The following is a 14,168-nucleotide window of genomic DNA, read 5'->3' as shown; positions in this document are numbered from 1 at the left end:
ACCCTTTTAAACCACCCCTGCTTCTACTGCATGGTTAGCACTTGCAGCCATACTCATCGACTCATCATATTTCTGCTGCCCCATATTGCAACCATGTGCTTTCTTGCTAATCCACAATACAACAGGCTTGTTGTGGCAGCAAATCTGCAATCACCAAAGGAATGTAACAAATAAGAAAAAAACAACCGTATTAACAATGTAGCTGCTAAAAAGTAAATGCTGAAAACAGAAAAAGGTCCAACAGAAAACAATTTACAACTGCAGGTAATATAGTAAAGTCAGGATAAGAGGTTAATCACAGGCCATTAGGATCCTAAAATCCAAATAAGTGTAAATAATCCAAATGAGCAGCTACATTGTTAATACGGTTGTTTTTTTCTGCCACAGACTCCTCAGAGAAGTAGCAGGTTGTTCTGTCGCTATATGGATGGGAACAGAAACCCACGTCTTCTGCTCAAGCCCATTAAGGAGGAGGATGAGTGGGACAGTCCACACATTGTTCGCTATCTGGATATCCTTTCTGATGAAGAGATTGAGAAGATCAAAGAGCTTGCCAAACCTAGGGTAAGTGCCCAACCCTAAAGCACATAGTAACTGCAATTCTTGTTAACCAAACTATACAATACATATATAATATAAACAACAATGTAGGCACAAAATAAGATGAGTGTAGAATTATTTATGTAATTGGTTGTACATGTCAGAGTTTTATTTAACCTAGAATACCATGGAGAATCTTAGGTGCCCTATGCCTAAACAGATTCATTATCCAGAAAAATGCAATGTAACAGAGAAATATTTAAATGTAATGAAAGAAACTAACATTTTAAATAATGGACCACTAATTCTAGATAACATACTGACAGTTGTTTGGTATAGGAACAAGAAACAAATGGTGATTGTGCCCAGGAGAATTAGAGCAGGTTCTGTTTGATACTTGGAAAAACTTACCAGGCAATTCCCTTATTCCCATTTTCCAGTTTTCTTTAAGTTCCATTCAATTCAGTTTATTTGCATGGCATTTTTAACAATTTACATTGTCTCAAAGCAGCTTTACAGAAGTATAGAAACAGAAGAAAAAATAAAAATAAATAAAAATAAGAATAAAAATAAATAAATGAATACATACATTTAAAGTTTAAAATTAATTTTATATTCTTTTAAAATTTAAAGTAATATATCTATCACTATCCCTAATGAGCAAGCTCGAGGCTGAAGGTGGCAAAGAAAAACCCATCCTCATTTGGGTGACACTGAATAATTCTTTCTACAAGAATTTATAATAGTGCAACCGAGAGCCTCTGAGGAACTATGGGTCTGCGCAAACTCTGAGTTCACCATGGACCCAACACTTCCTGCCAAAGTCTTCAAATTATTGCCAGACCATACAGATGACTGACACAACAATGGTTCAAAAAATGACAGTCTCTGGGTGGCCCCATCCACAACAATCCCATGAGACACTGGCTGACCATGCAGATCAATTCCCAGCAGGGTGACATCGGGCGACGAGACTCCAACCAGGGGTAGAACGTCAAGATTGACAAAGTAGGTCCGTAAGAGTAGACGATCAAACTAGGAACTGGGAGAGGCATATATAGCTCAACAGAGAGAGGGATGGATAGATAGATAGATAGATAGATAGATAGATAGATAGATAGATAGATAGATAGATAGATAGATAGATAGATAGATAGATAGATAGATAGATAGATAGATAGATAGATAGATAGATAGATAGATAGATAGATAGATAGATAGATGAGAAAATTGTTAGGTATGATTGAAATCAGGTAATGGACAATGTACATTATGTGCAAAGTGTAGATAGAGACTCCAGCAAGACAAGCTATGAAACCGTAACTAAAAGGCTAGAGCCAGGTGACACAGACCTGAGTGCTTTCTGGGCTCAAACACTCTATGCCAATGAAACCTCGAGATCTGTTCCTTTAACTAAGAAAAGCTGTTTATGAAAAGCTAGACTAAACAAACGTGTTTTCAGCCTGGACTTAAACACTGAGACTGTGTCTAGGTCCTGAACACTAATAGGAAGGCTGTTCCAAAGCTTTGGGGTCTGTAATAAAAAGCTCTGCTTCCTGCTGTAGTTCTTTGTACTTGAGGTACTACCAAATAGCCTGCACCTTTTGCTCGAAGTATGCATGACAGATCATTAAAAAAGCGTGACCATTAAGTGCTTTATAGGTTAGTAATAGTATTTTATAATCAATGCAAAATTTGATATGTGGATAAGATAGGGATAATATGTTCATATCTTCTGGTTCTAGTTAGGACTCTTAGTTTTAAATACCCTAGTTAGGCTGTTGTGTTTTTGACTAACTGGAGCTCTTACTGTAACTTCAAAACAGTAAAGCATTACAATAATGTTACCAATCTAGAGGTAACAAATGCATGGCCTAGTGTTTCTGCATCATGTAGTGACATCATATTTCTTATCTTAGCAATATTTCTGAGATGAAAGAAGGCTACCTTTGTGATATTATTTATGTGAGCTTCAAATGAGAGACCGGTATCAATAAATCACATCAAGGTCTTACTGCTGCACATGATGCAGGGCTCTCAAGTTTTGAAGACAGGCAAGAGTGACATTGCCAACCCCCAGCAACCCCCACCCCCCAACCCCCCAAAAAAGTGTTTCACCAGGATCACTGACCACATTTTAACCAAATACAAAGTATTTGTTCAATTTCCATTTATTAATGTATGTGTGGTATTGTTTATTGTAAGTGTTTGTTGCCTTTTTGGACTCCTTTATCATTACTGGTGCTTGCAAAGCAACATTCTTACTATTGTGCATAATCTTCCGGACAAAACTTCGGCGCGTAACTTGTCCTGCAGCTTTTGTCCTAGACCCATGAATGTCCTAGACCCAAATCGACCGGCTCATTGAGGAGAGGTGTGCTATGACTTTTATAAGCGATCCAAGTACCGGTACTTCTGGTACCGGGTCTCAAAATGGCCTTTTTTCTCATAGACTCCCATTATAAACTTTGGAGGTTTATAACTCGGCAAGCTTTTGAACTATCTACACTAAACTCGGCCAGCTCCTTTAAGGTGCTACTCTGAACAAACTTTTAAATTGGTGTACTGACTGGCTTTCCGGTTGTGCCGCAGCCCCGCCCTCAATATATGCAAGATCAAAAAACTTTTTACAACATGGACATGTGACGTATCAAAACACTCTGAACAATGAGGGGAACTTCCTCACGTGTAATTTGTTGAAGTCACGTAACGTCACGTGATTTCACGTGAAAATAAAAAATTTGCACAACATGGACATGTGACATATCAAAACACTCAGCACAATGAGGGGAACTGCCTCACGTGTATTCTGGTCACGTCACATGATGTCAAGTGAAAATCAAAATTTAGCACAACATGGACATGTGACATATCAAAACACTCAGCACGATGAGGGGAACTTGCCACGTGCAAGCACCATTCACATTTTCTTCAGGAAATGTACGTTCTAGTTTGTAATGTTGTTTTAAAACAGTTCGGCTCAAGCCCAGTTATTTTTAGGGTCATGATTGAGGACAATGTCCTGTCCAGAGACAAGCTGTTTCGTGTTAAGGTTTTGTTCAAACCGACCATTAATACCATCTCTTATTAATCTTTTTTTTCATTGGTTGTTGTGTTAAATCTTACCCATATACAATAGTGCTATTTGCTGATTGGCTATTGTGTAGCCACAATGCTTTCCTTCCATGCTAATAGAAATACTAAATATTTAGTTTGACGCCATTTACGTTCTAAATTCCTAGCTGATTGTTTTGAAGTTCGGGTGTTGTCATTGTACTGGGGTGCAAGATTTTTTTCTCTTTAATTACTTTCCTTAATTAAATTAGTTACAATATCTCAGGTGTAGAGAAATACTGACTCTAAATAGTCAGTTGCCTGATCAAATTCTGTGGGGTCAGATGCGATCTACTCATGGATTGTTAATTCTATGAGACTATTAGTAAATCTCTCTGCATCAGCAGACATAAATGTACGTTTAACATGGTGACCTGGCAAATTGCAAAGATCATGTCCGAAGAGCATTTTAAACGAAATGAGAGAATGGTCTGAGAGAGCTTATGATTGAGGCTCTGTGACAATAGTTTCTATATTTAATCCAAGGGTAATACTTTGTCTAAAGAAACAGCTAGGTTTGAAATTCATTCTGCAAATTTACAGAGGAATTCAGAATATGGTCCAGGAGGTCTGTAAATAACAATTAGGGGAACTGACTCAGTAGACTTATTTTTGTGGATACATATGTTTTGTTAAAATGAAGAACTTTGAATGAGTTGAACACATGTCTCGATTCTTTCTTGACATCAAGCTGATCATCATGAATAACTGCGACACCTCCTCCCCTGCCTGTTAGGCATGGCTGATGTACAGAGGTGGGTAGAGTAGCCAAAAATTGTACTCAAGTAAAAGTACTGTTACTTCAGAATAATATGACTCAAGTAAAAGTAAAAAGTAGACATCCAAATAATTACTTGAATAAGAGTAAAAAAGTACTTGGTGAAAAAACTACTCAAGTACTGAGTAACTGTTGAGTAACCTCTGATTTATTTTTTAACACGACAACAATCAAACAAACAGACAAAAATACAAAATAATCTTTAGGGAAATTATGGCTCATCCAATCAATAAAATAAATTAAAATTAATTAATTACAAAATAGCTTAAATTAAAATAATTCAGGTAAATTCAAGTACTTCATTCATTCATTCATCTTCTACCACTTATCCGAACTACCTCGGGTCACGGGGAGCCTGTGCCTATCTCAGGCGTCATCGGGCATCAAGGCAGGATACACCCTGGACGGAGTGCCAACCCATCGCAGAGCACACACACACACTCTCATTCACTCACGCAATCACACACTACGGACAATTTTCCAGAGATGCCAATCAACCTACCATGCATGTCTTTGGACCGGGGAGGAAACCGGAGTACCCGGAGGAAACCCCCGAGGCACGGGGAGAACATGCAAACTCCACACACACAAGGCGGAGGCGGGAATCGAACCCCCAACCCTGCAGGTGTGAGGCGAACGTGCTAACCACTAAGCCACCGTGCCCCCTAAATTCAAGTAGTTAATAAATAAAATAATAATAAATAAAAAATAAATATGCACAAGTAACACAAATTTACAAACCTTTATACTTTTTTACCAGGCAGAACTAGAATGAGGCAGCCCATAAATTCTCATAAACTGTGTGTGTGTGTGTCTCCAGTGACAGAACAACAGAAGGAAACACACACATTTCATTTCTTTTGTGTTGTGATTGTTGCACATTTGATGCCTTGATGAAAGGGCAATAATAATGAAATACATCTCTACTCCTTTAATTAATTTCAGGAAGCCTCTAGTACTTTCCTTAGTTTCAGGTAAGCTAAAGCTTCTGGTTGCAAAGCTGTTTTTGTTGTTCAAAATATCTTCCTTCATGTTCATCAGAACAAAGAAATTTATAAAGGTTTGTAACAACATGAGAGTGAGTAAATGATGACAGAATTTTCATTTTGAGTGAACTATCCCTTTAAATGTGTGTGTGTTCGGCGCTGCAAGAAACGACACGTCTGATGTCATCTGTTTGTCCGCTCTTGCGGCGCTGAGTAAAGTTGAGCACATAAAAAAAACTCGAAACAGCTGAACTCGACAAAACTGCTCTGTGTACTGTATGCCTGCGCCTCGTCCATTAATTCAATAGTATATAGCAGAAAAAGTTCTCCCTTACTTCTCAGCGTAAGAAATACAAGGTGTGAACTGACTGAAATGCGTGTCTCACGGTGAAGACTTGAGAGCGCTGTCATATGTAACCATATCTGCATTGCCGACGGTTGATTCTGACATGTTTGTGTTGCTAACTAACCCGTCCCGCCGCTGAGATTGAGTATGGTAACGTGACGAGACTGCACAACTACGTTTGAAACACAGTCACGTGGTAGAGCCTTAGCGGAAGTTTCTCTATCTGTCAAAATAAAACATTAAAATTGATGCGTAGAATACCAAAGAGGTAAAAAGAAAAGTAACGAGCTCATTGTAGCCTAATGTAGCGGAGTAAGAGTACAGTTTCTTCTTCACAAATCTACTCAAGTAAAAGTAAAAAGTATAGTGATTTAAAACTACTCCTAGAAGTATAATTTTTTTCAAAAACTTACTCAAGTAAATGTAACGGAGTATATGTAACTCGTTACTACCCACCTCTGATGATGTATATAACTATAACCGGGCAGACAAGCTTTGTTTAATGCTACAAACTCGTTTGGTTTAACGCATGTTTCTATTAAACAAAGAACATTAAACTTCTGAATCATTTCATTAACATTAAGTTCTTTAGATGTCAGAGATCTTATATTTATTAGTCCTAGCTTAAGATCAAAGGTGCTGGCTGTGCATTCACTATTATTTAATTATGCTAATAAGGTTACTAAAACAAATTTTCGGTATTTATAGTTTTTTATTTAGCTCGGAAAACAGACCCAGTCTCTATATTGTGATACCTTGATGACTAAATGCTGCTAGCAGACGGTCAGATTATCCGGATTATGTGCTCTCTGGCCCTGGCTCTGGGTTGTCACCGATTAATTAGGCCTGTTCATTAACTATGTGCTATGCTGCAAGAAATGAGAGCAGCACCTTCCTAGTGGGATGGACACCATTCCGTTGTAACAGGCCAGCCTTGCCCTCAAAAGTGTTCCAAATATCTATGAAGCCAACATTGTTTTCAAGCAGCTTAGTGACCATAACCTGCTGTAAGCTACATTGCCACGCCGCATTGGGAAAAGGCTAGAGCATACTACAGCATCGGACATTGCCTTTGCTAATACACCTTTACAAAATTACTCTTTGTAATCTCTGACTGACAGAGCCATATATCATTAGCTCCTACATGAAAAAGCCTTAGCTATGGCTTTGCGGCTATGCTGCCGAGTCGTCACCCATTCCCCACGCTGTAAGGGCTCTAATGCCGGAGTTGGATGGTTACAAACTTTAAAGCTGAGAACTTCTCTGTCAGAGAGCTAACTAATATATACTTATCACAAGTAAAATTAACACTAATGACCGAGGAAGAATTACTCCTGCAGCACACACACTGGACAAGCTGTAAGTTTGCCATACTTAATGATTATGTACCTTTGACTTGAATCAGATCGGAATATTGTGAAGATCTGAAGAGCGTTTCCTCCACTAGCTAAAAGACAGGACTGTTCTTTATACTGCAAGTTTGTATATGAAAATATGTTTCATTTTCTTATTTTGCTGATGGCATCTTTGTGTTTCAGAATTTCTTTAAATGTATTGTAATCAAACAGAGAGGCTGAAAAATGGTTCTTTGAAGTGCAGCAAAAAAATTGCAATGGAAACATCTAGTAATATTATTATATATGTACAGTATTTGATTTATATAACAGTTTATCTATTGATTGATTGATTGATTGATTGATTGATTATTTGCCATTCTAGCTTGCGAGAGCAACTGTGAGAGATCCAAAAACAGGTGTACTGACAACTGCACAGTACAGGGTGTCCAAGAGGTAAATCAGTGGTAAATCTATATATAAAAGCTCATACAAAAGCCATTTAATTCAGACAGTGATATAATTTAGAAGCATTTTAGATTTTAGAACAGTAGGCAGCTGTTTGCTTAAAGTCACATTCCTGTTTCTTTGACGATTTTCAGTGCATGGTTGGAAGGAAATGAAGATCCAGTCATTGCACGTGTCAATCAGAGAATAGAAGACATTACTGGTCTAACAGTGGATACTGCTGAACTTCTCCAGGTAATTCAAACAGATGTTTACTATGATTTACATTGTTTCTTGGCAACTTAGTTGTGGAACTGAACACCACAATGGCTGTCTTAAATGCCCATGGACAAGATTTTTAAAAAAAACTTTTGTCCACATTAGGTTTGGGATGAATAGCGGTATTTGAATTGAACACCTTAATAATGCAGTGCCACAATATGCATTTTACTATAGCCTGGATATAATGATTAGTCAATAATTGTGAATCAGAACAACCTCTGATCAGCTTAAATAATTAGCTTGTTTAAATAGTTGAAACATGTTTACAATGTTGGTCATTATTTTTGCTGAACATAATGCATCTAACACTCATGTGAGTGTTTAAATTAGCCAGCAGATCTATCTTAGCTAAGCCAATGGACCCTATTCATACCTCTAATGTTTGTAACTGAAAGATAAGCAAAAACAGGGTAAATGGCCTATTGAGCTTTTTAAACCTTGAGACAGTGATTTATGTGACAAATAATTAATTCAGGTAATGCAAAACCTAATGTATAAGGTTAATGGAGTTCACAGCACATAATGTTTTTGAGTGTAAGGTCATTTAACACTAAAAGTGGTGTTTTTCCAACTGGTTTAGTAAACATTAAAGTATCTGTAAACAAATAATCTTAACTATTTCTTACAATTTTATGTTGTTTCACCAGTGTTTCAACTAAGTTATATGATGATCCTAAAGAGAACCCTTTTTAAATTTAATTGTATATCTCTTTTTACAATTCACATGCCTCACAAGCAGTTTTATATAAGTATAGAAACAGAATAACATTTTTAATGTTTAAAATTAAGTTACCTTTATATCTCTAACATTTATTCCTAATGAGCAAGCCGGAGGCGACAGTGGCATTGGAAAAACTCTGAGATGATATGAGGAAGAAAGCTTGAGAGGAACCAGGCTCAGAAGGGAACCCATCCTCAATTGGGTGACACAGCACAGTAAATATTGTCAATGTAAATAATGTCCTTTCTACAACATCTTGTAGTTGAGTGGAATTAAGCAACCAAGAGCTCCTGAGGAACTAACAGGTCAGCACAATTTCCAAGTTCACAACAGTAGTTCAAAGTTGAGGTGACGGTCTCTGGGCAGCCCTATACACAGCAATTCCATGAGTCACAGGCTGTCCATGCAGACCTATCCCCACACACACCAGTGCACACCAGGCGATTAGACTCCAACTTAAAGAATTGATAAGACTAAGAACTCAGAACACTGGGAGATTGGGATTGGCATGATTTTGACAGAGAAAGGGTGGGTAGATATTAGGTATGATTGTAAACATGTGATGGTTAAAGACAATGTATATTATGTGCAAAGTGCAGACAGGGACTCCAGTAAGACTAGCTATGACAGCATAACTAAAAGTCTAGAGCCAGAAGATGACAGACATGAGGGCTTCCTGGGACATAAAGCATCAAACCACTTCACAGTCAACAAACTTGACTTGTGAGGGTGGTAAGACGACAGCATCCAGACATCCAAGTTCACCAAAAACTCTTATGTCCATTAACCCTCCAGATCTACTCTTTCTGTATCTGTAAAAAATCTGTATATTAAAGTAAGCTACCCATGTGTTATTATTTATCTGAGCTTCAAATGAGAGACAGGAGTCAATAATCAATAATAATCTGTAATCAGAAAGCTAATTTCTTGCTGCCTATGGTCCTAGTAAATGCACTCCTGTCTTGTCAGATTTATCCAGTAAGTTAGTAGACATTCACTGTCTTTATATTCTTGACACGATCTTCAAACTTATTAAGCTAGTGTCTCTCATTTTACTTAGCTGAAACATATACTGTAGCTGCGTATCATCAGCATAACAGTGGAAGCTAATACCGTGTTTACGAATACTTGTATGAATAGAATTACAGACAATACAAAAAGACAAAATACAAAAAGTACAAAGAATAGCACTGGCCAGTGTGCATACTATAATTTAAAGTACATTGTGCAAGAATTGTAAACATATATACAGTAAACTTATTTAGTAGCAGCAGTTAAATGAGGTATTAAAATATGGTATGTAAAACAGTAATGTGGTGTGCAAAAACAACAATTGAGTTTGTACAGTCGAGTGTAGTTCACACAGTTGGGTGTGAGTGTGTGTTTGGTATAATTAATTTCTGTTTGTTAAGAAGCCTGATGGCTTGAGGGAGAAAAAAACTATTGCCTGTTTGGTTGTGAGGGCCTAAAGGCTACAGTACCTTTTTCCAGATGGCAGGAGAGTGAAGGGTGTGTGTTAGGGGTATGTGGGGTCATCCACAATGCTGTTGGCTTTGCAGATGCAGAGTGTGTTATGAATGTCCATGATGGAGAGAAGAGAGATTCCGACGATCTTCTCAGCTGTCCTCACTATCCGCTGCTGGGTCTTGCGATCCGAGACAGTGAATTTCCCAAACCAGACAGTGATGCAATTGCTCAGGATGCTCTTATGCCCCTTTTCCACCGAGGCAGTTCGAGTGCTGGTTCGGAGCCAGAGCCTAATTTAGAACCAGTTCTTTCTGTTTCGACCTCCAAAGCACCGGCTCTGAACCAGGAAAAGTGGTTCTTAAGTAGCACCAAAACGTTGCTGGTCTAGACTTAAGAACCGCTTGTGTCCGGGGCTGTGGGCTACTGATGGGGCTACTGATGGCGCCTGGGGGCGGGGCTACTGTTAGCGCATGTGATAATGTACCTTAAGTATACTAATGTTTAATACACTTTTACTTTACCGCAATATGATACATTATCAGCACACATGATAGTAGGTAGCTACATGCTAAGGCTAACTTTTCTCTGTGTTAATGATAAAATAACGTTATGTACTTTCTCCATCACAACCTCCGTTTATACAGATTACATGGAGCTGCACGTACACGTTGGATTCGCCGCGTTTGGAAGCCAATGTATGTTCGCAAAGCCATGAGCATTAACAGTAAAGCAACATCCGCCATTGTTGATGTATTTCTGTTTGCCGCTGCTGTGCTAACGTTACCGGCACACGTGAGACGTATACAGTGACGTCACACTCGGCGCTGTGATGGCTCTCTAACCGGTGGAAAGGCAAACCGGTTCTTAGAAGGTTCGCCAGTGGAACCAACTTTGAACCAGCACCAGTGCTCGCTCTGAACCAGCACCCGGTTCTTTCCGGTGGAAAAGGGGCATTAGTGGACGCTCTTTAGAATGTGGGGGATGGGGGAGGGAGATGGGCTTTCCTCAGCCTTTGTAGGAAGTAGAGGTGCTGCTGGGCTTTCTTACTGAGCTGGTGTTGAGTGGCCAGGTGAAGTCCTCTGCAAGATAAACATTAAGGAATTTGGTGCTCCTGATAAATAAATACATTTTAAGGGTTTTTTGTTCATGGTTTTTACTTGTGACTTTTTTTTTGGTCAAATTGGCTTCTTTTGTGGAGCAAATAACTTGTTCGTCTTGTAAATACTGTGACTTTTTCGGTTATGATTTATTATTTATTTCCCAATATAGGTTGCTAACTATGGAGTTGGAGGTCAATATGAGCCACATTATGACTTCTCAAGGGTAAGCACATATCGCAGGCTTTCTTGGTAGTTTCAAAAGCTTAGGTAGGATACCTGTAAATCATTAGTTCCATTTATGGATTGAGAAATTCTGAAATATCTTAAACGGATTATGATTACCCATCATGGAAGATTGCATTACAGCTTTATAAAGTAAATGAAGTTTAAATGGCTTAATTAAATTGAATTAAGTAATTATTATATTGAAATCCATTTACATCTGTAACCTTAATATGAATCTAACATGGAAAAACATTTGTCCTTGTAATAAAATGCTTCATAGATAAAATCTTTCAGAGAAATGCTTGCCTTTAAAGCTTTTGCATTGTAGCAAATGTATTTAAGTGGATGAGGCTTGATGAAGGGTGTATTAAATGCTTATTCATACTTTAATACTAGGATTTGGAAGGACAAATGTCAGTTAGATTCTTACAAGAGGCACAGTTTGTAATTGCACAGTTGTTTAAGATTTAATCCAAATATAATATGTCCACTATATTGCAGTCATACGAAGTATTTTCTTTGTGTCATTGTTTTGTAATTTTGTCATAATTTTCATGTGTTGAGAACATCAAAGTTGGGATCCCTTTTAGCTGGTCAATTCAGTTTGGTTTAAAATTATAAATGTCTGTTGCAGCGTCCTTTTGACAGCAACCTCAAGGTTGATGGAAATAGACTTGCCACCTTTCTTAACTACGTAAGTACGTGTGCGCCCTGAAGCAAGCTGTCTTTACTCTGTTTTTACTATGAAATTTTATCTTCATAGAAAGATGAGACCGAGGCTTTCAAATCATTAGGCACAGGAAATCGTGTGGCTACTTTTTTAAATTATGTAAGTATGTGTACTCTGACTTCCTCTGGTGACTCCCCCCTGAGTAATGAATATTTAATGAGTGAGTTCATTTCACCAAGAAATATGCACTTTTTCAATATAAGCATCATGTGTTAAAGTTTATTGAAAATATTATTATGTGTCACTGCAAAAAAACAAAAACAACAACATCTTATACTGTAGCATACTGCTCTACAGGCTCTCCAGCTGTCTGTGTTTGAGACAGTTGGATTTTCCCCAGTGTGGCTCAAAATATTAAAGGAACCTTAATAATCACAATATAATAATGAGCCAGTTAAACTTCAGGGATGTCGATCTGCCCAGTTAGGAAGCATAAGTTATTGTAAATGAATTGTAAAGTTTTGTCACTGCAAATGAAAGTGACAACAGGTACACTAGTTTTGCAGGTGGTGACCACAGCAATTACTTTATATCATTCTAGTTTCGTGTTTTATTAGGGTCCAGTTTTCACAACGGATGAAACTAAGTTTTATTTTCATCTACATTTCTAATGGCAGATGAGTGATGTGGAAGCTGGTGGTGCCACTGTTTTTCCAGATTTTGGTGCAGCTATCTGGCCAAGAAAGGTAGGATTTATTTGCCATGACTTTCGGCATCCTAGATACTTAGTTCACAATCTCAATAATTTTAAGTTTGGAAGAAGTTACTTTTCTAGATAAATATTTAGCACTCTGTGACTTAAACATATATGTCAGTGCAATGTTCAGCAAGCTCAAATATAAATTGTTTATTAAACTTAAACACTACTTAAACTTAAACACATTTGCCAATGATGCACAGTATCTTCTGAACAGTGGCAGCTTGGATCCTGGGATTCAAACTCACAACCTATCAGTAGTCCAACACCTTACCTACCAGTTCCACAATACTAAAGGTTGTTTGGCTGTTTTCCACAAAACTAAAACGAAGTTTTAGACTGAAGGTTGAAAACCCCAAAACAAACAACTAAAAGAAGCTGCAGTATACAAGTCTAGAACTGCATCACAAAAGAAGAATGCAACAGTTTGGTAATGTAAGTGGGTCACAGCCTTAATCCAGTTATTGGAAACAGAGGATATGCAACTAAATATTAAGTGTTATTTACTTTAAGATTATCTATTTCAATATTCATGTTCACTAATAATTGGGTGATTAATACCAGAGATTCTGTGTTCTAATTTGTGTTACACAGTGAGATGTACACTCACTGAGCACTTTATTAGAAACACTATACTAATAGTGTCTAGAGGCCATCCCTCACTTTTAACCATTCTTCATGGAATGAATTTAAAATGCTGTAAACAGATTTTGGTGTATCCTGACATGTATCAAACAATTCACCTTGTAGTTGTATGCCCCTTCTAACACAGCCCAAAGGTGTTCTGTATGATTCAGATCTGGTGACTGGGAAGACACCTGAAGAGAAATGAACACGTTTTGCTTTGTGACAAGATGCATTATCATGCTTGAACACAGAATATTTCCAAAATTCCCCATATGAGGTTCCCATGAAAAGTTTCTGGAAATTTTCCAAGTTGGAAACTTACCAGGAATTTATGGAAATGAATTTAAAAATTATGGAAATTTATATAAACTGTATTATATACAAACATAAATATGAAAAATTTATTTGGACATAAGCTAACATGCATGCCTGTCTAATACAGATTTTGTTTTTTAAAAATGAGATTTTGACAACACTGGCTGAGGTGAAATGTATCCACACCTGAGATGGTGTGCGTGGCATAGTTGTATAAAATAAGATTAAAAACACTTATGCAATGCAGAGATATATAAATAATTAGTAGACAATTGAAAAATTTTGGAATAAAAACATTTTACAATTGATGCATATTAATTAGCCTAGAATACTAGAAATAGCCTGCTTGCTAAAACAAACTGTAAACTAGTATATATAATAGTTCAGTCAAAAGTTTGTACAAATTACAATTCTTTGTTTTTGAAAGAAGTATCTTATGCTCATCTAAGCCTGATTTAT

At 37.4% G+C, this 14,168-nt stretch overlaps 1 protein-coding gene across 5 annotated transcripts in view; it reads left to right on the top strand.

Moving 5' to 3' along the window:
• The window catches only part of LOC132859653 (prolyl 4-hydroxylase subunit alpha-2-like), a 46,081-nt gene that overhangs the window by 28,598 nt on the left and 3,315 nt on the right, over window positions 1-14,168 (top strand). For 3 of the 5 annotated variants that reach the window (XM_060890458.1, XM_060890462.1, XM_060890463.1), the window contains 7 exons: window positions 388-564; window positions 7,484-7,554; window positions 7,701-7,800; window positions 11,285-11,338; window positions 11,975-12,034; window positions 12,104-12,169; window positions 12,688-12,756. In XM_060890458.1, the coding sequence (XP_060746441.1) occupies window positions 388-564; window positions 7,484-7,554; window positions 7,701-7,800; window positions 11,285-11,338; window positions 11,975-12,034; window positions 12,104-12,169; window positions 12,688-12,756 (597 nt within the window). The remainder of the gene's footprint in view (window positions 1-387; window positions 565-7,483; window positions 7,555-7,700; window positions 7,801-11,284; window positions 11,339-11,974; window positions 12,035-12,103; window positions 12,170-12,687; window positions 12,757-14,168) is intronic. The other 2 variants (XM_060890459.1, XM_060890461.1) reach the window with 2 other exon arrangements.

Source organism: Tachysurus vachellii, chromosome 17, assembly GCF_030014155.1.
Source record: "Tachysurus vachellii isolate PV-2020 chromosome 17, HZAU_Pvac_v1, whole genome shotgun sequence".
NCBI classification, from domain to species: Eukaryota; Metazoa; Chordata; class Actinopteri; order Siluriformes; family Bagridae; genus Tachysurus; species Tachysurus vachellii.
The sequence above is the reverse complement of the archived record's forward strand: the minus strand, read 5'-3'. Positions and strand labels throughout refer to the sequence as shown.